The 24,206-nt window shown below is 30.1% G+C and overlaps 3 protein-coding genes and 2 long non-coding RNA genes across 6 annotated transcripts; 2 read left to right on the top strand and 3 right to left on the bottom strand.

Moving 5' to 3' along the window:
• Positions 1 to 910: 910 nt before the first annotated feature.
• Positions 911 to 3,558, bottom strand: LOC133031186 (uncharacterized). Its single transcript, XR_009684662.1, has 3 exons — positions 3,185 to 3,558; positions 1,242 to 1,391; positions 911 to 1,162 (listed from the first exon to the last, which is right to left on the bottom strand). It is a non-coding gene; the product is annotated as an uncharacterized LOC133031186 (long non-coding RNA).
• A 1-nt stretch (position 3,559) lies between these two features.
• LOC133031181 (uncharacterized) lies at positions 3,560 to 4,229 on the top strand. Its single transcript, XR_009684661.1, has 2 exons — positions 3,560 to 3,681; positions 3,781 to 4,229. It is a non-coding gene; the product is annotated as an uncharacterized LOC133031181 (long non-coding RNA).
• A 2,295-nt stretch (positions 4,230 to 6,524) lies between these two features.
• Positions 6,525 to 11,754, top strand: LOC115713565 (uncharacterized). 2 transcript variants are annotated; one of them, XM_061104618.1, is made up of 9 exons: positions 6,525 to 7,838; positions 7,950 to 8,809; positions 8,959 to 9,249; positions 9,356 to 9,694; positions 9,798 to 9,878; positions 10,012 to 10,343; positions 10,450 to 10,579; positions 10,720 to 11,216; positions 11,349 to 11,754. In XM_061104618.1, the coding sequence occupies exons 2-9, from the start codon at positions 8,540 to 8,542 to the stop codon at positions 11,536 to 11,538; spliced, it is 2,130 nt and encodes a 709-aa protein (XP_060960601.1). In that variant the 5' UTR covers positions 6,525 to 7,838; positions 7,950 to 8,539; the 3' UTR covers positions 11,539 to 11,754. The 2 variants fall into 2 exon arrangements, with proteins under 2 accessions (XP_060960601.1, XP_060960597.1); XM_061104614.1 differs by having other exon boundaries at positions 6,525 to 8,809.
• Positions 11,755 to 11,863: 109 nt separating this feature from the next.
• Positions 11,864 to 13,599, bottom strand: LOC133038904 (uncharacterized). The gene is made up of 3 exons (XM_061117536.1): positions 13,260 to 13,599; positions 12,642 to 12,832; positions 11,864 to 12,487 (listed from the first exon to the last, which is right to left on the bottom strand). Exons 1-3 carry the CDS (start codon positions 13,597 to 13,599, stop codon positions 12,257 to 12,259), a joined length of 762 nt encoding a protein of 253 aa, XP_060973519.1. The 3' UTR covers positions 11,864 to 12,256.
• Positions 13,600 to 16,051: 2,452 nt separating this feature from the next.
• Positions 16,052 to 18,035, bottom strand: LOC115704117 (serpin-Z3-like). The gene is made up of 2 exons (XM_061104631.1): positions 17,128 to 18,035; positions 16,052 to 17,042 (listed from the first exon to the last, which is right to left on the bottom strand). Exons 1-2 carry the CDS (start codon positions 17,563 to 17,565, stop codon positions 16,197 to 16,199), a joined length of 1,284 nt encoding a protein of 427 aa, XP_060960614.1. The 5' UTR covers positions 17,566 to 18,035; the 3' UTR covers positions 16,052 to 16,196.
• Between the last annotated feature and the right edge of the window lie 6,171 nt (positions 18,036 to 24,206).

Below are 24,206 nucleotides of genomic sequence, written 5' to 3' on the forward strand. Positions count from 1 at the left end.
TTTCTTTATTTATAATATACACACATTAAAATATTACATTTTAAACTATATCACTTAATCATTTAAAAAAAATACTAAAATAGGGTCCAACCCGCGCGAATCGCGGCTTAGTTCCCTAGTTTAAGTATAATCTATAGACTATAATTAAAGTATATTTAATAATTGTATAGTGATTTCACTATTAAAGTACATTGTATAAGTCTAGGTGACTATTTAATTACATTATATATATGAGATTTAATATATAAATCAAATTATTCTATAAAATATGTATGTACAACCATTTAAGTATAATCTATAGATTATAATTAAAGTATATTTTATAATTGTATAGTAATTTCACCATTAAAGTACATTGTATAAGTCTTTGTAACTATTTAATTACATATTTTAAATAACCCAATCATTGAATTACATCGTACAAGTCAATTTTTAACTATTTAAAGAATTTGTGTATACAATATACAAGTGTAAACTCAAGCTCTTCAAAATTGGTTGAAGAACATAAAAGACCATGATGGTCGCACAATTTAATTTCAAGGTTGTTTATGGTCGTTAAAAGCAAAATTAGTTCTTATCGAAAAACATAAAAGACCATGATGGTCGCATAGTATAAATTCAAGGTCGTTTATGGTCGTTCAGAGCAAATTCAAGTTCTTTAAAGTTTGTTGAAGAACATAAAAGACCATGATGGTCGCATAGTTTAAATTCAAGGTCGTTTATGTTCGTTCAGAGCAAATTCAAGTTCTTTAAAGTTTGTTGAAGAACATAAAAGACCATGATGGTCGCATAGTTTAAATTCAAGGTCGTTTATGTTCGTTCAGAGCAAATTCAAGTTCTTTAAAGTTTGTTGAAGAACATAAAAGACGATGATGATTGCATAGTGTATATTCAAGGTCGTTTATGGTAGTTCAGAGCAAATTCAAGGTTGTTTGCAGTCGTTCAGAGAAAATTCAAGTTTATCCACAAAATTACAAAAATTAGAATTATGAACAAGGACATGGTTAATTAAGGATTTGCACTACCCACATATAATTGAACTGCATATGCCTTCCTGAATGTATCTATGTTGTCGTCGTTGAGCAACATTGTAGCCGACTCATTGCACTTACCGTCAATGTGCATTTCCATTGTCTTAAGCATGAATATACCACAACCTCTACTATAAAGACAAATTTAATTACGCTAGCATTAATATTAATAGTTTGGATTTAAAAGCAAACATATTAAATAAAACTTACGTTCTCTTGTTCAGAGGAACAGTATATGCAGGAGCTACTTTTATACTCATGAGATCACTACACTGATGATGGAGGCTCCCAATATGGCAACAGTTTTTAAGTAAAAAAGGAAAATATGCTGCAAGTGGCTCCACAGATTTTTTTCATTGCCTATATAAACATCCAGTGATTTGGAATCGAGTCATAAATCAATATTGTCCAGCTATGTCTGTCAACTACCACTAACATCCATTGTGTATCATCATTCCAAGGCACATAGAAGTAATTGACATCCAACCAAATTCTCTCCCTAATTAGTTTGGTACCTTTAACAAACATCATTAGCTCTTCATTGGTCTTACATACATTATTGTTTTTCTCTCGAGATTCTTACATACATAGTGTAAATTCAAGGTCGTTCAGAGCAAGTTAAAGTTCTTTAAAATTGGTTGAAGAACATAAAAGACTATTATGGTCGCATAGTGTAAATTCAAGATCGTTTATGATCGTTCAGATCAAATTCAAATTCTTTGAAATTGGCTAAAGACCATAAAAGACCATGATAGTCGCATAATGTAAATTCAAGTCGTTTATGGTCGTTCAAAGCAAATTTAAGTTTTTAAAAATTGGTTGAAGGACATAAAAGACTATTATGGTCGCATAGTGTAAATTCAAGGTCGTTTATGACCGTTCAGATCAAATTCAAGTTCTTTAAAATTGGTTGAAGACCATAAAAGACCATGATGGTCACTTAATGTAAATTCAAGGTCGTCTATGGTCGTTCAGATCAAGTTCAAGCTCTTTAAAATTGATTGAAGACCATAAAAGACCATAATGGTCGCATAATGTAAATTCAAGGTCGTTTATGGTCGTTCAGAGCAAATTCAAGTTCTTTAAAATTGGTTGAAGAACATAAAAGACCATGATGGTCACATAATGTAAATTTAAGGTCGTTTATGGTCGTTCAGAGAAAATTCAAGTTCTTTAAAGTTAGTTGAAGAACATAAAAGACTATGATGGTCGCACAGTGTAAATTCAAGGTCGTTTATGGTTATTCAGAGCAAAATTTAAGATCGTTTATGGTTATTCAAAGCAAATTCAAGGTCTTTTATCCATAAAATTATAAAAATTCATAGTATAATCCAAAAGACTATAATAATATATATATATGTTACCTTTTCGTGTTCATTGGGTGGTGTAGATATTGTTAGGGGTGTGCATAAATTGATCCAATCCAATGACAACCGACCGATCCAATCACAACAGACCACCGAACATTGGATATCCAATTGTGATCGGATCGGATTGGATGTTATTTTTGAATATCCAATTGGATCGGATCGGATGTTGGATGGAGTGTATAAAAATTCAATACATCCAACATCCAATTAAACTAATTAGTATTTTCATTTAGTTTGGATGAGTAATTAGATTTTATAATGTCATACGTAAAATATATATGTATACATAAAAATTAACATTAAAATTTTACTCTTTTTTTCTTGGATTACATGGATCCAGTCTAATCCAGTACATATTGGACCTAAAATATTGGATGGATCCGATACGATCTAAAAATAATAGTCTAAAATATTGAATAAATTCAAATTGAACCAATAAATATATATGAAATATATCCAATGGATAGAACCGATCCAATCCAACATCCAATGGATGTTGGATCGATTGGATGACTGAAATCAATTGGATCGGATCGGATGGTAAAATCTAACATCCAATATATAATTGGATCGGATTTGGATGAGCCTAAAAACATTGGATGTGATCCAATGAACACCCCTAGATATTGTGGTTGATGCATCACTTGTTGATTCCATTATAATTTTGAATGATTAGTTATTGCAAATAAGAGATTGAGAGAAGAAAAATATTAATGGCTACAACTGAAAAAGATTAAAGAAAAGAAGTAGAATGAGAAGAGACGCAAATTATTTGGGATTTACCTCTATTAGAATGAATCTCAAATTCTTTTGTCTATGGCTGCCACCACTTGCCACCATTTATGAACAATGGCTGGTCTTTTTGGTCTTATCGGCAAGAAGAAGAAAGAGGAGGAGAAGAAGAAGAATGGTTCACTTATGACCATTCATAGTCTTTTTGGTCTTATTAGCAAGAAGAAGATAGAGGAGGAGAAGAAGAGAAGAAGAACAAAAAGAAAGAGGAGGAGTTCTTCTCTCTAAAAAAGAAAGTTAGGGTTATTTATTATTTTTTTTTATGAGGTTTTAATTAATTTTGTTTAATATTAAATTAATTTTTTAAATGAGTTAAAGTGTAAAATAAAAGTAATAAAAAAAAGGAAAAGGCTATTTTGCAAATTTCAATTTGTCAAAAGGCTATTTTGACAAATTTTACCTACCTCCACCCCACCCCCAGCCATACCCCTACCCCATATGACGAAGCCTTGCTGTCAAAAATGGAGGCCACCGATTCTTCCGTTATGGTTTGTTGCAAACAACTTCTTCTTCTTCTTCTTTTCTATATATTCCAAACACGAAAGTATACTTAGGGTATATGTTCATCTTTTTTTATCCTTCTCTAGTTCTCTCTCTCCCTTTCTCTCTCTCCCTCTCTCTCTCTCTCTCTCTCTCTCTCTCTCTGTGTGTGTGTAGATTAACGATAGCGATCTGGTCGTGGTTAGGATCGTCGATAACCGTTGGAATGTGAGGGATGACTTGGGATGGAGCGAAATCACAGTCGGAGCAAGGTACAAAAATTATGGTTTTTTGGTTTATTTTTCTTTTTCTTAATTAGTTTTTTGAATTTCTTTTTATGGGAGTTTCTTGAGTTTTGTTCGGATAAAGAGATGGAATTGAGAGATGAATTTTGCTTCGCAGTGGAGAACTTGTAAAGGGTATGGTGGTAATTTCATTTTATGGTAAATTGAGATTGATGAATGAGACAAAGAAAAGATGAATTGTGAGAATAATGATTTGTGTCGATGATGAAAATGAAATGAAATCAGGAGTGATGCACAGTTTCTTTTTTCAATCTGAGCTTTTGATTTTTTTTTTTGGCAGCTAGAAGAACACGAAGAAGAAAAGGAGAGAAAAGAAAATAGAAAAAAAAAATAATAAGTTTTTAAAATATATTTTTTTTTGAAAAATTTAAATGTTTTAAACTAAAAATAAAATTTGGACCAATAATTTGTGAGCACGTGGCATTTTTAATAAGTAAACGGCTCAATTAGAAAAAAGTTGTTACAAAAAAATATCACCTTATTATTATTGCTATTTTGTGAGGTTGGAAATTTATTTACATCAAATTGAACTTTTTAAGAATTTTTGTGGTAAATTTTCTTATTTAATATTACTATAATAATATCACATATCAATATTTTACTTTTATATACAAATTTTAACCATTTGTTTATTAAGTTATGTTTGATGATGATTTGGTGTTGATAGCCTATTTATAATAAGTTAATTATGTGCATTCTAATAACGTATATCTCTATATAATTTTAAATTTTGTATACATTGTTTTTTTTTTTCCAAATTTTCTATATACATGTTTATATATTTTTTTACTAACTATATCATTTTACAAAGATTTTTGGATATACTAATATATTTATCTATTATATAATATGAACAATAACAGATTAATTATATTAACACAAATAAATTAATATATCCAAAATAGACCAAACAAAATCAAATTAATAATCACAATCAAAATAAAAATATCCAACTACTATTAGTTGATGGTGAGGATATATTAGTTAGGCTAATTAGCAATTTTTTACTTCGAACTTTGACATATACTAAATCATGCTCCCTGAACTTTTTTAGCCGTTAAAAATTCCTCCTGAACTATTAAGATTGTTAAATTTAATGACTTTTATCTAATTTTAGTAAAAAAATTCTAACATGAATGAAAGTTCAGGGGGCATGATTTAATACATATAAAAGTTTGAGGGGCATGATTTGATAGATATCAAAGTCTGGGAACATGATTTAGTACCTGAAATAGTAAAATTGAATGAAATTAGACAAAAATTCTTAAATTTAACAATCTCAATAGTTTAAGGGAATTTTTAACGGCCAAAAAAGTTCAGGGGACATGATTTGGTAAGTTCGAGGGAAAAAACTACTAATTAGCCTATTAGTTATTTCTGAAGAACGTGTTTTTGTGGAACGATCAGCAATGCTCAAAAAAGATATATCAACCAAATCAAGAATCAAGTCTCAGCATTTATACCTGAGATCGTAAAACATACAAAACTTGAGAATCCTTTGATAACTTTCATTGAGGTGGATGCAACACATGTTCATTTTTGCACATGGGGTGTTTGGTATAAGTGATATAATCTAGTTAAGAGGAATATTAAGAAAGAGAATATTATTATCTGTAAACTTATTACTGTGTTTGGTTATTCATGGTAATATTAATTAAATTACTGTTAATTAAATTATAGTGTTTGGTTGAGCACATGAATCTTATATACTATTTTGGAATAATAAAATAAAATAATAATTATTATATCTCTTTCAACATAATTATAAATAAAATAAAATTATTATTTGTAAAAAATAAATATATTCATTAATAAATAAATTTAATTGTAATGTATTTGTCCGACTGATGAGCCAGCAACCAAAGTTGCAGCGACAAGAGAGCGATGCGATGTTGAATTTTAACGAAAAAGCTGTGATAATTTTGTATTGTTTGAAGGAGTAATAGAAGAAGATAGTGTGAATAATAAAAAATGGCAGATTAACTTGTGATAATTTTGTATTGTTTGAAGGAGTAAACAGAAGAAGATGGTGAGGATAATATTAATAACAGATTAAGGAGTACTATATATATATATATATATATATATATATTATAAACATCTTTTCTTAAAGCAATCGTGTAGTGTTTAATTTTTTTAAAATTATTATTTGATTTTTTATTAATAAAGATTTTAATTATACGTTCAAATAACTGATATAATGTTTGAATCTCACATTTTTTGAAGGATCAACATTATCTCTTTTTAACGTAGTTGGAATACTAGGCAGGGCCAGCCCAAGCATTGGGCAGCTTGGGCCATTGCACAAGGCCCTCATTTTTTTAAGGCCTATTTTTTTTTTTTTTTTTTTTTTAAAGAAAAGACCTATTTTTTCTTTTTCTTTTTTTCCTATTATATACACATAAATAAAAATTTATAATTGAAAATTTATGAAGAAATCTTAAAAAAAAATAGTAATAGAATTGTAGTTTTAATGTACAAGGCTTTTTTTTTATTATTATTATTTTTAAAGAAAGCCTAATTTTAAAATTTTGCACAAGGCCCCCAAAATGCTTGGGCCGGCCCTGATACTAGGACAAAAGTATTACATGACTCAAAAAATTTAAAACCTCGTAACAAACAGGGTAATCATTGAGATTACCTTTCCTCTCCTCACATTAACCCATTCCAAACAACACCTAGAGTAATCACATTACAACTCGCCAATAAAAGAATAAAAAGGGTACTGACCAGTAATGACAGTTAGTCAACATCTTATACAAAGAAATATTGAAGAAGATGGGTTTAAAAATATGGAATTAAAACCTTGTACTGTGAGTCATATTTATGTAAAGGGAAATTTACACCCACTACTGATTTTTCCCATTTTATTACATTTATACTGTGCCACGCTGGAAACAACATTTATACTGTTTTTTTTTTGGCAGTTTATTGCCTTGAAACTTTAGCCGTGTAAGGGATTTATCATTGCCACTTGTCACGATAGGGTTTTGCCACGTTTATTTTTTTTTTAAAAAAAATATTTTTAATTGTTTGATTTGACGGTTATGTGTTCTGATCAAAAAGTATTGTATTTATGTATTTTTCTTTTATTTTTTTTTTATTATTTTCGAATCTAAATTTTGTAATTGGTAATCTCTCTCACCTCAACTGTTCATCTTCTTCCCCATTTTCAGTTTTGTTATACGGTTGTAGTAGTGGGTGGTTTTTTCATTTTAAAAAATTTCAAATCCCATACCACTATCTTAAACTTCCCTCTCATTTTCCCTCCCATTTTTATTATTTTTGTCTATAAATACCTTCATAGTTCTTGATAATGGCCGTTACTCGTTCATCACCATCTCCGGCCAAAGTTACAAAACCCACAAAACAATCGCAGAAAACCAGACCCAAATCAAAAATGGGTAAAAAAAATCTGAAAGAGAACCCTCCTAGCCCCACTTCCCCTTCTGTTAAAAGAAAAACCATTGCTGGACCTTCGAAGAACACTCGAGGAAAAAGACCTCGAACTGTTGTTGAAAATTCAGACTCAGATTTTGAGTTGGATTCTGAATTTCTTAAGTCGCTTGTTTCTGTTAAGGTATTTTACTATTTATCTGTTGTTGTTTTTCAGGTTTTTTATTTTTTTTGTTAAATTCAATTTTTGAAGTTCATATATCTGGGTATTTGTTTGTTTTTGTTTATGTATTTGTAATTGTTTTATATATCTTGTTTGCTTTATTTATGTGTTTTTGTTAATTTTTTATTTGTTGTTTTGTTGGTGTTGTTTTGTTTTATTTTAGGGTAAGGGTAAATCCCCTGTAAAGGTGTTGCCATCATCAGGTGTTTCTGAAGAAATTCCTGTTAATAGGATTGTTGAGGTTTGTCATGTTATGCATTCTGTTCCATGTTTTTTTATTGTTTTTTTGTTGTTGTTATTTTCGTAGTGTTTTATGGTGTTTTATCAGTGTTTTTATTGTTCTGTTTTTTAGGATTGGGAATGCAAGTACACCCGATCTCAATTCTATCATTCTAGAGTAGTAACATCTGGGTATTACTCTGTACTTGGTGACATTAAGAGAATTTTAACTGAAAGCCAATTGGAAATTTTTTCAAAATCTGTGTTTGGTTATTTTCTTCGAATTCCTGAGTACATAATTCATTACCAATTGCTTCATTGTTGCTGCTGAGGGAGGTTCAGCAGCCTAATGGGTTGGAGTTTTGGGTTTGTGTCCAAGGGAAATACCTTAGGTTTAGTATCGAAGAGTTTGCGTTGGTCACGGGGTTAGATTGTCATGTTGATTCTGATTTTTATCAGTTTAAGCAAGATGATAATGAATTGGTCAAACATTGTTTTAAGGGGTACAAAAAAATTACCAAGGGTGCTATTCAGACTGCTTTTATTGCTGACAATCTTAAGGATAACGACGATCTTGCAGTCAAGTTGGCTGTATTGTATTTTGTGCAGTGTTATTTGTTAGGTGGTCCCCTGGGTAAAGTTGTTTCGTCTGAGGAAATAGATGTTGTCGATAGTGGTCGATATAATGAATTTGGGTGGGGCAAGCATTGTTTTGATATCACTATGCATTCTTTGAAGGGTAAGATAGATTCTGGTTATAAGAGGGTAGTTCGTAGTGACGAGGATGGTGGGTATTACAGGTTATTGGGTTTTCCTTTGGCTATTCAATTCTGGTTTTTCGAGTGTTGCCCGTATGTTATTGGGAAACTGTCCTTGTACTCAAATGTTGGCATTCCAAGGATTTTGAATTGGCCTAAATTACCCAAGGACAAGGAGGGTATGGTGAAAATGGATGTCATGAACACCCTCATTTTCGATCGGTCTTTGAAAGAGGTAATCCTGTTGTTTTTTATTATCTTTCCACTGTTGTTTTAATGTTGTTTTTGTATACATTATTTATACTTTATGTTTTTATTGTTGTTGTTATTTTATAATTTCAGTTTCATGTGCATATTGTTTTTTGTTTGTTTTTGTTGTTTCAGTTAAAATTAAGAAACATCACTCCAACTTCCGTTGAGAGATTGAGTTTGAGCCTCACTGATTTTTTCTCTGGTGAGACTACTCCCGAGGCTGTAAAATTCAAAATTAAAGGTGGTTCCAAGCCTGCTGGTCAACCTGGCTTGATGGGTTCTTCTTCATCATCTGCTCATGAGAATGTCTCCCGAGTTGAGTTTGAGGAATTTAAAAAGTGTTTATCTGTTGTTGTCAGCCAGCAAGGGATTCTTATGAAATCTGTTGCTGAGATGAACAAGAAGCTGGACATTCTTATTGAGGTGTTTTTTTTTAATTGTCATTACTTTTTCTGTTATTTTTTTAGTAGTGTTTTTATGTTGTTTTATACAGTTAATTAATTTTTCAATTTTTTATTTTTGTTCTCAGTCATCCCAAGGTGGTCTTACTCACAATGGATCTCAGTCTGAAGATGCTCTTCGTACTTCAGAAAATGAGGATGATGAAGATTCCACTTCGGAGGAAGACGAGGATGATAAATTCGACGATGACAAAGGAGATGATCATCATGACGATGAAACTGATGATGATGATGATGATCTGGGTGGAGATGGTGTTGGTGCTGGTCAGGATGAGGCTCACACGGGCGATGTTCGTAACGATGAGGGTGTTGTTGTCCCCGAGGTTGTTTCGAGGGATGATGATACCGGCAAGGTGGATGATGCCAAGAATTCTGACCCTGTGGAACCTATTGCAGAGATCAAACAGGTGTATTTATTGTTTGGACATCATTTTTTTGTGCTTTTTTGTGTGGATTTCTGTGTTTTGTGTTTGTTTTAATAGTTTTTTACTGTTTTTTTTTTGTTGTCAGCCTGAACAGTCTCAAGGTGGGGAGGACAACATTGATGTTGATGCAACAATTGCATCTGCTGTTAAAGCTGTGGAGAATTTGGTTTGTGTTTCTGTTTTTTTTTTTTTGTAATTTGTATTTATATGGTATTCTATTGTTGTTTTTATGGTGTTTTTATTGTACTGTTTGAAACTTAAAAAAAATCTTCTTTTTTTTTATCCTTTCTCTTTTTTAGATTGGTTCCTCAACTAATGCCCCTGCTCCTGTTGAGACTTATGAGAAGACTGATCTAGAAATGGTTGTTTTTCAAGAGACTCCTATTTTACGTCCTCAAAAGAGGGATCGGAAGAAAGGAGCTGTTTTGAAATCCCCATTCATTGAGCTTGCTTCTGGTGCATCTAAATCAGGTTCATCCTCAGTTTCTCCTGATGATTCTGTGTATAAGGTCGTTAAATATGTGCGTGGTTTGTGCCCGTTGGACAACAAGATTGGTGAACCTGTCGATCCGCAATTGGAAGCTGAGTTTGTCAAGTGGGTTGATACAGGTCTTAGAAAGCATAAATCTAAGTAAGTATTTTTGTAGGTGTTTTCAGTTATATATCTGTTATCGTTTTCCATTTATTTTTTATTTTTTTATTTGTGTTTTGATATTTTTTTATTTGTTTTTTTTTAGCACAACAACTAATGTGTATTGTAAGGGTAAGGACACAATATTTCCGCCATTTCGTTTTGGTGTTGAGGACATCAGCAACAAGATGTGGTTTCACAACCTTGCCTACCCTAATTGTTTCCTTACCAATTCTGTAAGTTTTTATTTTATTATTATTATTATTTTACATATTGTTTTTTTGTTTATTTTTTTTAATGTTTTTAAGTGTTGTTCTGTTAGTTTTTTATAAGTTTGAATGTTTTTTTACTTACTTTTTTTTTTCTTTTTGTTCAGCACATTGACATCATTTTCTATTATCTTCGTAAGAAAATAATGTACTCAGCCGAGCCGAAAATCAAAGTCACCACAACTGATTGCCTGTTTTGTTCTAGCATAACAACTTTGTATGAGAAGTTTGTTGAGAAAAACAACGATATATCGGTGTTGTCTCTTTCTCACAATGTGGCCCAGTACATTCAAGGTGGTAAGATATTATGTGCCACTCCTTGGCATTTGGTTGATCATGTTGTTATGCCTATCAATGTAAAATTACAGGATCATTGGATTTGTGGTCGTCTTAACATAGTTGACAGGCGCATATATCTGTACAATTCATTGCGTTCTGGGAGGTATATGACAGCTGCCAAAGAGGCTTGCAAGCCTTTCTCTGTTATTTTACCATATTACTTCTCTATGTTAGACTTCAAAGGCCTTCGCAACGAAGCTAAGTTTAGCACTATGGAACCTTTCCCTATTGTTGCTGTTGATGGTTTACCCGAGCAGGTCACAGCGTAAGTTTTATGTTTAGTGTTCAATGTTTTTCACTGGTTGTTTGTATTTTTATTTTTTTGTTATGTGACTTTGTTTTTTATCAGTGTTCTCATAGTGTCTTTTTTTGTGTTTTCTTGTTGCTTTTTTTCCAGTGATTGTGGTGTTTTTGTTGCATCATTTGCTGAGTATTTCATTGATGGCAAACCCATCCCATCCTCTGATTTTGATGTGGAAATTCACCGCGATCGTTTGGCTGTGTTATTTTATCAATATGGGATGAAGAAGCAAACTGAGAACATTGAAAGTGAATCCGAGGCCCCTCCCAGCCTTCCCAAGAAGTGATTTGTTTTTTCAATCAGACTGTCATTGTTCTTATAGTTTTTTAATGTTGTTTTAATATTTTTTATGTTGTTTTTCTTAAACAAACATTGGTGTTATGTTGTGTTTCCTTACGTTTTGTGTGGACAACATGTAATCTTTTTATTTTTGTATGTTTTTTCTTATTATTTTTATGTACAAACAAGTTGGTATGTTAAAGTTGTTTGTTTTTTCATTTCACATCCCTTCTTTTTTTGTTTTTTTTTTTCTTATAGTTTCTCTGTTTTTTTGAATACAAATATTAATTTCAGTATTAAAAACACAAATTGTTTCAATAACAAACTTCATATATATATTCAATTTAGTATCCAACATCTTTTAATATCCAATCTAAAGTATCAACAATTCCCAATGTAATCAATGTTTTTCAAATAAAAAATGTATTCCCTTTGTATTTCAGAAATTTAAATTCCTCAATATCTAATTCTCAAAACGTATGTGTAGTTTTCTTTTGTTTTTCCACTGTTGTTCTGTTGTTGTTTTTATTCCCTTCTACGTCTTCTGCTGCATGTTCTTTTGTTATGCCCCAGTTCACCACATTTGCTGCACTTGTTGTGTTGATCCTTTTCCCATCCAGCCTTCCTTCTTAATGTTTTTGGTCTTCCTGATTTTACTCTTTCATGTGGAGGCAAGACTATAATATTCTTCACTTCTTCCGGTACCTCCCATTCACTTTGGTGTCCTATTGGGTAAACTGTCCCTGAATAAGTTGCCAGCCAATTTTTTTTGTGTAGTAATCTGAACAGTAGGTGTACGGGTCCATGTTCATCTCCCTCATCACGGCCACTGCGTGCCCGCATGACATTTCATCTATTTGGAACCTGTTGCACGTGCATGTTCTTTTTTCTCGGTCTACTTCCCACGATTCTTTCATTCTTGTTACCTCAAACAAGTAATCTGTTGTTGCTTTAACCTGTTTTAAATTTTATTGAAAAAAAAAATCAAACATAGCTGTAATTCCAACAACAACAATACAAAACTATTAAAACAACACTACAACAACAACTTTTACTTACTGTTTATTTTTTTTTTTTACAAAAAAAAAAGAAGCATAATTAATATTTTACCTCCAGATTCAATGAGTATGTGTAATTTTTCAACAGTATGTCTTCTCCAGTTGGTGATAGCTTAGTGAAGGTGTTGTGTGCTTTTGTCCTATTAGTATGCGTCCATTGTTGCACCAATGCTCTCAAGCATTCTAGCAGTGTTGTAATTGGTAGCTCCCTTGCTGCCAAATTTGCAGCCGTTCCAAAGGATTCTCGATATGTTTGAGGTCATTGTGGAATACCTCTTGTTTTGGCTATGAATTCTTGACCACTTTTCATACCCGATTTTTTTTAGGTAAGGTCTTATGCGTTTGTCCAATCCATCCAATTCAGCCATGTGGAACTCGAATTGCTTTTCTGTGTAGGCTTTGACTGCTCCAAAGAATGGCAGATTGTATTTGGCAAAGATGTTGTTTGAAGCTTGTTTTAAGGTTGCTCAAAATGTGGTAACCGCAAAAGAATCGTGTGCAATTTACGGATAGATTTCTCTTGCTGCTTTGATGAGGCTTTCATTCCTGTCTGAAATTAGGCATTGGTGTTCCCGTACCCCATACGCTTCTTTAAATTTTTTGAAGAACCATTTCCAAGATTGGTCATTCTCAGAATCTGCAACACAAAACGCTAGTGGAAAAATATGACCTGCTGCATCTTGTGTGCATGCGCACAACAAAGTTCCCCCATAAGCTGCTTTGAGGAACGTTCCGTCCACAACAACTATCGGTCTGCATGCTCCCCACCCTTTTATGGATGCATCCAACGCCATGAAAACAAAGAGCAAGCTGTTGTCTTCTGCCGTTTTCAGATCGACAAATGATCCAGGGTTTGTTTTTTCCACCATGTGTAAGAAACTCGGTATTAGGCTGTACGAGTCACTAGCATTACCTCTCAAGTCGTTTACTGCATGTTCCTTACTTCTCCAAGCTTTCATATAGTTCATTTTGATGCCAAATCTGTATTTCAACTCCCCTTTTATGTCCATCGCTGTTGCCTTGGTCTTTATGTTCAAGAACTTCGGTTTTATGCATTCCTATCGGTTTCGATGTTGCTTGCCTTTGGTCTTCATGCCTAATATTTATGGGGCATGTGTGCATATTTGAGAACCTATTGAAACAAAAAAACAACAAAAACAACATTAAAAAACTATTAAAACAAACCTGTTGCAGATACCAAACATGTGTATTTCAGTACAAATTGTGGAAACAGGGCATTTGTTAAGGCTGACAACAAAAACAACATTAAAAAACTATTAAAAAACCAACCTCCTGATTATGAATGTGTTTGTTGGGTCATTTCTCGATGCTCTTAGTGACCAGTTGCAGCTTTCGTAAACACATTTCAGACTGTACTCTTGAGAGCAGGACTTCCACACTTTGTACTGAAAGTTGTTTTTGATTGCGTAGTAGCTGAGGACATTTTTTAGAGTTTCTTTGTCTTTGTATGCCTGTCCTTTTTCCACTTCGGGGTGTTGCTTGTCTGTTATTAACTTTGCATTGTTGATGTCGATTTACGGATCCGGTTTTTTGCGGTGTTTTCAAGTTGTTCTACCATTTCTTCAGCAACCAGATTTGCATAGTCAATTATGTCGAATTTGTCCTCCTCGTCTTCTATTGTTTCTGACTTTTCCCCTTCTTCTGTTTGCTGTCCCGTTGTGTATGATTCTGTTGTTGTTATGTTGTTTTCAAGCGTTGTTGTGTTGTTTTCGATCATTGCCACATTATATTCATTCGGTGTTGTTGTGGATATCGAATTTGGTGTTGCAGCAGGTGTTGTGTTGTTGTTTTGCTGGTTGACACATAGTGGATATGTCGTGAAATCTGTTTCCTTCATTTTCAATTCCAAGTAAAAGTAGAGGCTTCGATCGTTGCATATTTTGATCGGTGGTATTCCTTCTTTAGCTTGGTACTGTATTTGTAGTGTTGTGCTAGTGTTTTCGCAACCCAATGAAGTAAGCAGTATTTGCAGTAGCTCTTCGTACTTGCATTTTGTTGGTATGAATTCTCCACTAGCCACATAGTTCACATAATTGTGATCTTCATTCCATTGTCCATTGCTCTTGATGAGTACTGGTAGACGTTTCATTACCTGTCATTCCAGGGTCTTATTTAATGTTAAAACAATAGTACAACAACAATAAAACAATAGCAAAACAACAAAAAAAAAATTAACAAAAAAAAAAACAACAACGATAAAACAACACAAAAACAACCAAACAGAAATACCCATTATATTTTTTGTTAGTTTTTATTATTATATTTGTCTGATACATATATGTATGAATGTTTTTGTATTACTAACCGCAAAACAACATTAGAACAACCCTAATGTTGTGTTTGAATAATTGTACTATTTTATCAATTTTTTTTTTCGAAATCATTTTGTGTTACAAACGTCAAATTAACAATAGAACAACCCTCATTTATGTTTTTGCATCATAAATTAAAGAATATCACATTTGTGTTTTCGTTTTTTTTTTAAAACTTCAGATCTAAATCTTGTTTTTTTTTTATTTTTTATTTTTTTTTGGTTTCTTAAGAATTAAATTATTTTTTGGGTTTTGTTGTGTTTACCTCTGTTATTTTGGGGGGACAGTTTTCTGTACGTCTTGTTCTTCAATTCTGATTCCTTTTCAAAAAACTCTTCGCCGGATTTAATAGTTTTTTCTTGGTGATTTCCGTCTCCGGCGTCTCCCCACACACGAAGAAGGTTGTTTCCCGTGTGTTTTACTGTTCACAGTATAAATGAAATGATGTTGGGCTTGGGCAGTACAAAAGTAATGAAATTGGGCTGGGGCAGTAAAAATGTTATTTTTGCCGTGTCCCAGTATAATTGTAAAGTTTTGGTCCAAAAGCAGTATTTTTGTAAAATTCCCTATGTAAATAACCCTATAAATATTCTAACATGTTGGAGCTATCTTCAGGATTCATGTCTCTCCTAATCTCTCAATTGGCTTAGTAGCTTGTAAGTCCGGCCCTATTTTGGCTGTTGTTGGTTTTTTTGAGGCAAAAAATAAGTGGAAAAGGGGGTCATGCTGCCATTCCTCAATACACAATAGATCCTATTTTAGCTGCATCAAATGTAATTGTTAGTTTGCAACATCTTCATTCAAGCTAATCCTTCATACTCTCAGGTTCTCTCTCGTTAAGAGTTTGTAATTGTATTTTATTTTTCCAATTACAACAAATGATGAGCTTTGATGTGGATCAATGTCTTGATAATAAAACTTTCACACATATTCAAATGGCTTTTTTTTTAAGCTACAAAGTTGCTCCACTAATATATTTGATATGTTACCTGTAATTTCAGCTTAAGGAAAAACATCACACACATGATTTGATCAGTTTATTCTCCTGTTATGCATGATATTTAAGTGGTCAAATGAAAAAGAAAGTTTTCTAACTTTGATCGACTCAAAATGACACTAGTCAAAATTATCTTGGGCAAATTCTGTTTATAGAACAATAATAATATTTTTACATTTAACAACGCTAGCTGAAAATTCAGGACCAAATAAAGATAAAAGCTGAAAACAAAGTCTCAATGAATGATTGCAAAACATAATCATAAACATAAATGTTTCTAGTTTCGTGGATCAAGAACTGCTCCAGTGAAAACAACAAGGTTAGGAAACTCTTCAACAATCATAAACATGAATGGATGGTCAGCAACAAAGGAATCAAGTGGAGTAGGCATATAATCTGGAGCAATTCCAGGTATCATACCAAAAACGGCAGCTAGTGGAGGAGGTTCAGAATTCAGACAAGAACCGTATGACATACCAACAAAGGTTGTCGCAACAGCCCTTGTCCCATCTTCATTCACTTCGATAAAAGACTTGTGAAGCATATTCTCTACGAAAACATTGGTATCAGGAGACTGAGAGCACACCATGTTTGGGAAATTTGCACTAGCCTTACTGAAAGGCAGACTTAATCCTCTTTCCTTGAGTAAATTCTTAGCATGAAGTTCAACATCATATGATAATTTCATCTTGGGAATTGACACACGAGAAAGTTCCATGCTCCTTAGATGGTTATTAAAACTCATGGGTGACAACAATTTTGGATTCACCTTGAACTTTTTCACTGTATTTTGAAATCTGTATGTGTCATGAGGAAGAAATAAGTACATAGAGAATTGTGTTTGGTTTCCATTATTACCTAATGCTATTCTTTCATATGGGAGTTTGAGAACCTTGAAATCATCAAGAAAAGCATAGGAGTAAGAAACATTATGACTATTCATGAAAGGTACTTGGATTGTTTCCCCATTAAGAAGGCAAAACTTTTCATCTTGAGTCTTCGAAGCCATAAAAGGTACTTCCCATGATCCCTCGAAAGATAATACACTTAAAAGACAAAGTGGGGGTGTCAACTTTACACTCTTTGACAAATATCGTTTAATGAGATGTCTAACTTTATCAGCCTACATACAAAAATTAACAGTGGTCAATATGAAAAATAATAAAAGAATCAACAAAGACAAACAAGTACAGAATTATAGATTGTACCTCTGGCTCTAACTTAAGGTCGACATTTTTCACTTTTGCCTTATAGATTGTTTGAGTGATTTCTTTAAAAGATGGAACTAACTGAGAGTTATTATCAAGCCATAAGGAGTTTCCAACCAAAAAAGGAGGTTTTTGTTCAATCTTCTGACGTTTTGGTTGGTGAATTGTGGGAAGAGGGGAAGGGGTGGAGGCCTTAGAGACAGAAGAGGTGAGAAGAAGAGTCATCATACGACAAGAGTTTTGGTTCAAATCTTTTATTTCTTTAGAACCAAGAAACTTCAAGAACTGCTTTAATGTCTTACCTTCAGCACCAGTAGCCAACATATTGACCACCAAGTTTATTGACCGAGGAGACATTAAAACGTTTTTAGCACTACTCTCCTTCTTCTCTATCTCGTCAAGAATTAATTGTGCTACAATTTGGGTGCAAGACTCCATGACTTTAACTTCACTTTGCAGTGTTCAATGGAATAGTAGTAGAAAGCAAGAACAAAATTACTGAAATGTAATACTGGTAGGATCGAGTAGTTTATATAATAGCAGTTTAAGGATTTAGATTTATTTTTTAAAATTAACTAAAAAACATTAAATGGTGGGATCCACTCATCCAAGAATTGTACTGACTGTTTTGAAAAATATTAGGGAGTTTTTCAATTATATACTTAAAATATAAATTATTTACAAAAATACCATAATAAATTTCAATTACAATAATACCTTGCCACATCATTAAAATATACCTTAATTCTAAAATAATATACCTGAAATAAAATTAATTCCAAATTTCGTTTTTTTATTATTTTCCTGAGTTTTTAAATTAACATTTTGGTTACTTATAATGCTGATAAGAAGCTAATTAGTTACTTTTACGTAAAAAAAAAATCATTTTAAAATAATATAATTTGGTTACCTCTAAAATCTTATTTATAAACATTTTAATAATCAATTAGCTATTTTTAAATTATATTGTGCTATCTTATTATTTAAAATATATTTGGGTAACCTTAAAGTTTATTTTCAAAACTAATGAGTTGTCATATAATATAATAAGCTACTATTTTTATTTACCAATTATTTTATATACTTTTTTATTACTTTGAAACTTATGTATTTATTTTTAGATTATATTAAATAATTTTTTATTTTAAATACTTTTACGTTACTTTTTTATTTTACTCTTATAAAAATATTTATGTTACTTAGACTATTTAATAAAGTAATAAGTTACAATAAAATTAAAAAAAGGCACTATAACTTATTGGTAAAATTACTAAATATTTAAACTACTAATTAGTTATTTTAAAATTATTTTTTTAGTTATCTTTTAAGTTTATAATAAAAACTAACTAGTTTTCATATAGTGTAACAAATAAGCATGGATATGAAATAATTTTATTTAGTATATTTTATAGTAATATTTAAATTAATTATAATTTTAATAATATACCAATTGGTTACTTTCATAAAATGATCAACTTTAAATAAAAATATCTCCTGTAGAAATATAATCTAATGGTAACTAATTAGTATATGATTGGTAGCATGTGTAAGTGTAACTCAAATATTTCTTTTATTTTTAAAAAATGATAAATTATATGCTTTCCACGTATTAAACTGACCACGTTGAATAGTAAATAATGATTGTAATTTTTTTAAACTTAATTGAGCAGTATAAATTTTTAAATAAGATATAAAATAGAGATAAAGGAAAAATATAATATGTATCAATATATATAAAAGGGGGAGAATGGCTAAAAGAGAAAAGCCAAAAAAAAAAAAAAGAAGTGGCAGGCAAAGTTGCAGTCGTTGGTATAAATGCCAATACGGTATAAAATTAGTGATTAATTTAAATTAAGTTATTTTTAACATTAAGATGTAAAAGTAAGTGTATAGTGTAATTATCCCAAAATATTATAACTTTCCATTAATAGCCGCATAATAGATCAACAGTTGTCCATTTTCCAAAAATCAAAAGTTAGTTATTACTATAATCAGATTTAAATGCGGTTTAGTAACACTTTTGTATTCTAATTTTTTAATCACAAAATGAAAATAAAATTTTTGCTTTTAAAATTTTTTTTCTGCAACCACTTTTATTTTTCAATTTTAAAAACAGAAAACAAAAGTATGTTCAGTAAAGTTTATTTTTATTTTTATTTTTTTTATTTTATTTAAGTCGGGTTTAGGTTTGTGGTCGGATTCGGGTTCGGGTCAGAGGTCGGGTTCAGCGCTAGGGCCGTGGAGGGAGGATTTGGGTTCGGGTCTCGTCGGAGTCTAAAATATTGATTAAGAAAAAAAAATGTTTAAAAAATTATTGAAAGTAACTTTTTTTGTTTTTAAAATTTTGATTCTCAATTAAAAAATTAAAAAATGAAAACAGTTTTATAAAACATGCTTTTGAAAAATATTTTCACCTTTTTTTACTCTTTTTTCACCCACTTAGATAACTTAAAAAAGATAAAATTAATTTCTAAAAAACATTAACCAAACACTTCTTCTATTTTGAAAGTTTAATTGTTTCGAAGTGACACTAGCGAAAATTATCTTGGTCAATTCTGTTTCTAGAACAGCAATACTACCATTTCAAAATACTTCATTAAAGAGAAAAGAACAGATAAGAATTATTACTATCTTAAAATTCAATACCAATAATAATTAAAAAAAAACAAAAAAGCAAATTGTAGATACTTCTACTATGATTGCAAAACATAATCATAATTTCATAAACAGAAAGGTATTTTAGTTTCGTGGATCAAGAACTGCTTCGGTGAAAACAACAAGGTTAGAAAACTCTTCAACAATCATAAACATGAATATAAAAATATTTTTATTTAATGAAATATATTTCTATTTAAAAAAATAAATTTCTATTTAAAGAAATAAATAAATAATTGATATTCTGATAAATAAATATTTTATATTTATTGAATCTGGACAAAATCAATTATGTAATATTCTATATATGGTCAGATTTCTATATTCATTACCCGATTTGATTTCTTGAATTAATTGTCAAAATATTCTTACAATTAAGGTGGCGCAGATACTGATGGAGTATCTCACCTATAAATATAGGGTCTCGGTCCCCGAGCTCCTCACTCATTCTGTTCATAACAGCAAAATCCATCTAAAGAGAGTTGAGAGAGCGAGGAAGCCCGATTACCCACATTAACCAGTTTCCTTTGCAGATCAAAGCTTATGTGGGTTTGAAGCTCAAGAATCAATGGCTGGAGGTATTTCGATCCTTATTCATAGTGTATATATGTTTGATTTAATTCCGCATTTTATACATAAACATATATATTTCAGTTTATACATATAAATGTCTAACAGTTGGTATCAGAGCAGTTTTTATCTCTGTCTTGATTTATTTTGAGTTTCATATATATATATATATATATATATATATATACACATATGGAGTTTTTCATTTATAATGTATCTTATATATTTTATATATATATTTACACTTTCATATTATATAATCCTGATTATATATATTCATACTCAATTTATTTTTATATATACTTGTTCATATTCAAGTTCATATTTATATATATACATTTATATATATACACATATATTCATATACATAAAATTTATTCATATATATAAATTCATATACATATATACACTTTTCATATATATATATATTTATGTATGTTTATATATACGTATATATACAAAATCATCATGAGAGTTCGTGTATATATATGGTATATATATTATTCATGTATATATGTTTATATATAATTATTATGAATTTGTAATTTTATTGTTTATCATTCATTTGAATGCTTCATTATCTCTATTTCTGTATTTAAACAATTAAATTACTGTACATAATTATATATGTATATATATATTCACGTTTGTTTTCCGGGATGGTGCGTTCAAAATTTTGTTTATTTTCTTTGAATCTTTGATGCGTTTTTCAATATTAATAGCCTTATCATTTTCATATGATGTTATACATTTAATCTATGCATGAAAAGGTTTTGAAAACCATCAAAATTTGGAATTTTTTTTTTTTTTGAAGAACTCATTCGGACCCGACCCATTTTTATTGAAATTAAAGTTTAATTTTTACATGTTTTCATTTCCTAAAACTTACATGGATCTCTTAATTATTTCATTTACATCTTTTTGGAATTGAAAACATGAATTTTGGTCGTTAGAATTGTAAATTCTGACCAGGTCTTCAGTCGGGTCCGTGTGACCCGCGTTGCAGGAAAACGGGTCTAAACGACCCAAGCAAGAGGTCGGGCTGAAATTTTGGTATATGTTCATGACTAGAAAGAATTTTGAGAATTAAAGTTTGATTTATTTAAATTTTTTAATGCAAACTAAATTCATAAATCTCTTAATTTCTTAATTCTGTTTAATCTAGGCCTTAAACCATTAATATCAATATGTGGAAACTTGTTTTCCTATGAATTCATTGGACCCATGCACAGAAGGACCTGGTCATGGACGACCACATATAGCCTCAAGTTGCTTTATTTGGCAGTTAAAAAAAAGGAGGAAAATTAAGAAAAAATTTTAAGAAAATTCCGAAATTTATTATTTTTATTTTTGAAATTTTATTTTATTTCCTTATTTTTGTTGATTTAGTCAATTAAATTACGTTTGTTTAAACTTTCCATTCTTATTTAACATATATCTTCATATATTATATGTTATTTAGTAATAAATTATTATGGAAAGTTTTTAATTTGGTAAATTAATTACATGCTTTATTTTTACATGTAATTACAATAATTGTGATATTTTAAGAATGTGAATATTTAATTATTTTCCAATTAAGTGCGCAATTATTATATTTATTTACCAATTAAGTAATTTACTGATTGAATTAATTGATAATTTTTCATTAAGTATATTCTTTAATTTTGCATTTAATTCATATCATATAATTAATTGTACTAATTTGTATATTTAGCTTATTTATACAAATTAATTATTAGTATAAATATTTAAGATATTATATGGTTATAAATGCATAATTAATTACATATCGTGGAATTAAGCATTTAATTTATGATCATACAATAATTGTTTTAATTTGTATTTATTTGGCAAATTTATTTTTAATACAATTAATTTTGATTTGTATGATTTAAATGCTATACATAAATTCCTTTTATAGTGCTAGATATATTTAGAAATATTCAAACATTAAGATAGGTTGAATATTTTATATAGCACATTAAGTTTCATAAAACTTCATAAAATATTCATAAAACATTCCTAAAATGAATAAAATATGAATAAAATGTAAGTAATTTTGTGGTTTGACATAAGAAAACATGAACCTGGGACAAATGCTCATATCTAGAATGGTTTTTAATGATCTTCGGACGACGACACTAGGAGCACTAATCTTAGTGATTGTCTATTATGTTAATAACGAAATTACTTTTAAGTAGAGCCCAATACCTAATGTCAAAGTGAAAATATAATTTTATATAATTAGGGAGTAGCCACAACATCCTTATTTGTATAAAATTATATATTAATTAAAATTCACCTTAATAGACATAACTTGTAATTAATTATATAGGTATAATAATTTTACCCTACAGGGATTTTATTATATTTGTATAATTAATTAGGATAATATGTTAAATTCAATTCTCTTAATTTACCCCACAGGGAGTTATGGGGATTTAATTTAATAGTGTTATCACAAATTTAATTAAAGATAGATAATAAACCTTCATTTTCCTAAACTAATTGTTTAATTAAATCTATCATAAGATTCATCTAATTTTATTAAATTTAAAATTTAGCCCACAGGTAATTTTGGATTTAGTAAAATTTTAATCTTCAGTTTATACTTTGGTGTCTAGTGAACCATATAATTTTAAATAATTAGGAAGTAGCCACAACATCCTTAATTATATAAAATTATATATATTAAGTGGATCAAGATCACATAATGGACATAATTATGTGAACATAATAATCTTACCCTACAGGGATTTTATTATATTTACATAATTAATATGTTAAATTAAATTCTCTTAATTTATCCCACAGGGAATTATGTAGATTTAATTTAATAATCATAAAGTATAAAATTTTGAAACATTTATAAGTGTTTCATACCTTTCATTGAGATAGAAATATTAAACTTTAAGTTTTTTCATAAATTGTGTAAATCTATCATAATCTACATCTAAATCTAATCTTATTAAATTAAAAATTTAGCCCACATGCAATTTTTGTTTAATAAGATTTCATATTTAAGCATGTTTATTCATTGGTAAAAACATGATTCATTTAAACCTCAAAACTATATATGTAATTTTATTACATCACTATTCATAAATTTCTTCCATACTAGTAGAAATTTTCAAAATTTATTCTGATAACTTCATCTAGCATATACAGTTTTTACTACATAATTAAGAAAAATAAATCACACTTTATTATCACCAATAAATTTTAATTTATTGTGTATGAATTCATTCTAATATAGTTGATGTGATGATCATTAACACACAGTGGATTATTTTAGATTGTTATTCCACATTCATAATTTCTTGCAAGGTTTACAAATAAACCTGAGAAAGTCAGTAACTGTGAGCAAATCTTACCCACAGACAAGATAAGTTCTCACATTTAGAAGTTTAAGGAACAAGCAATATAGTAGTGACTTTTTTTTAAAATTGGCAAAGACCTTTATGTTCCAAGATTCTATTGAAACTTGATTTAGACACATTTAGAGGTCTTTACTACAAAATAATGTCACTCATAAAGATATGCAAGTTCAATCTGACAATAAAAAATGTGTTGTTAATAAGAATTCTTCTACATTATAGCACCAAAAATTATGGAACATGTATCCATAAATAGAATAAATGTTAGTAAATGGTGGGGATATTCATTACTCTAATTTTACTAACTTTATTTAGAACTTGTATTAAATTCATTAAGAATATGTATTCCAACAAGTCAAAATCGGTGCATATTAGAATTCTATCATATTAGAAATCATACAAGTCAATTAATTTTGAAGACATGGACTCAAATTTTGTATCTCTTTTTTAATGATTACTCACATAAATTATATT

The sequence above is a fragment of the Cannabis sativa genome, chromosome 1, assembly GCF_029168945.1.
Source record: "Cannabis sativa cultivar Pink pepper isolate KNU-18-1 chromosome 1, ASM2916894v1, whole genome shotgun sequence".
NCBI lineage: Eukaryota > Viridiplantae > Streptophyta > Magnoliopsida > Rosales > Cannabaceae > Cannabis > Cannabis sativa.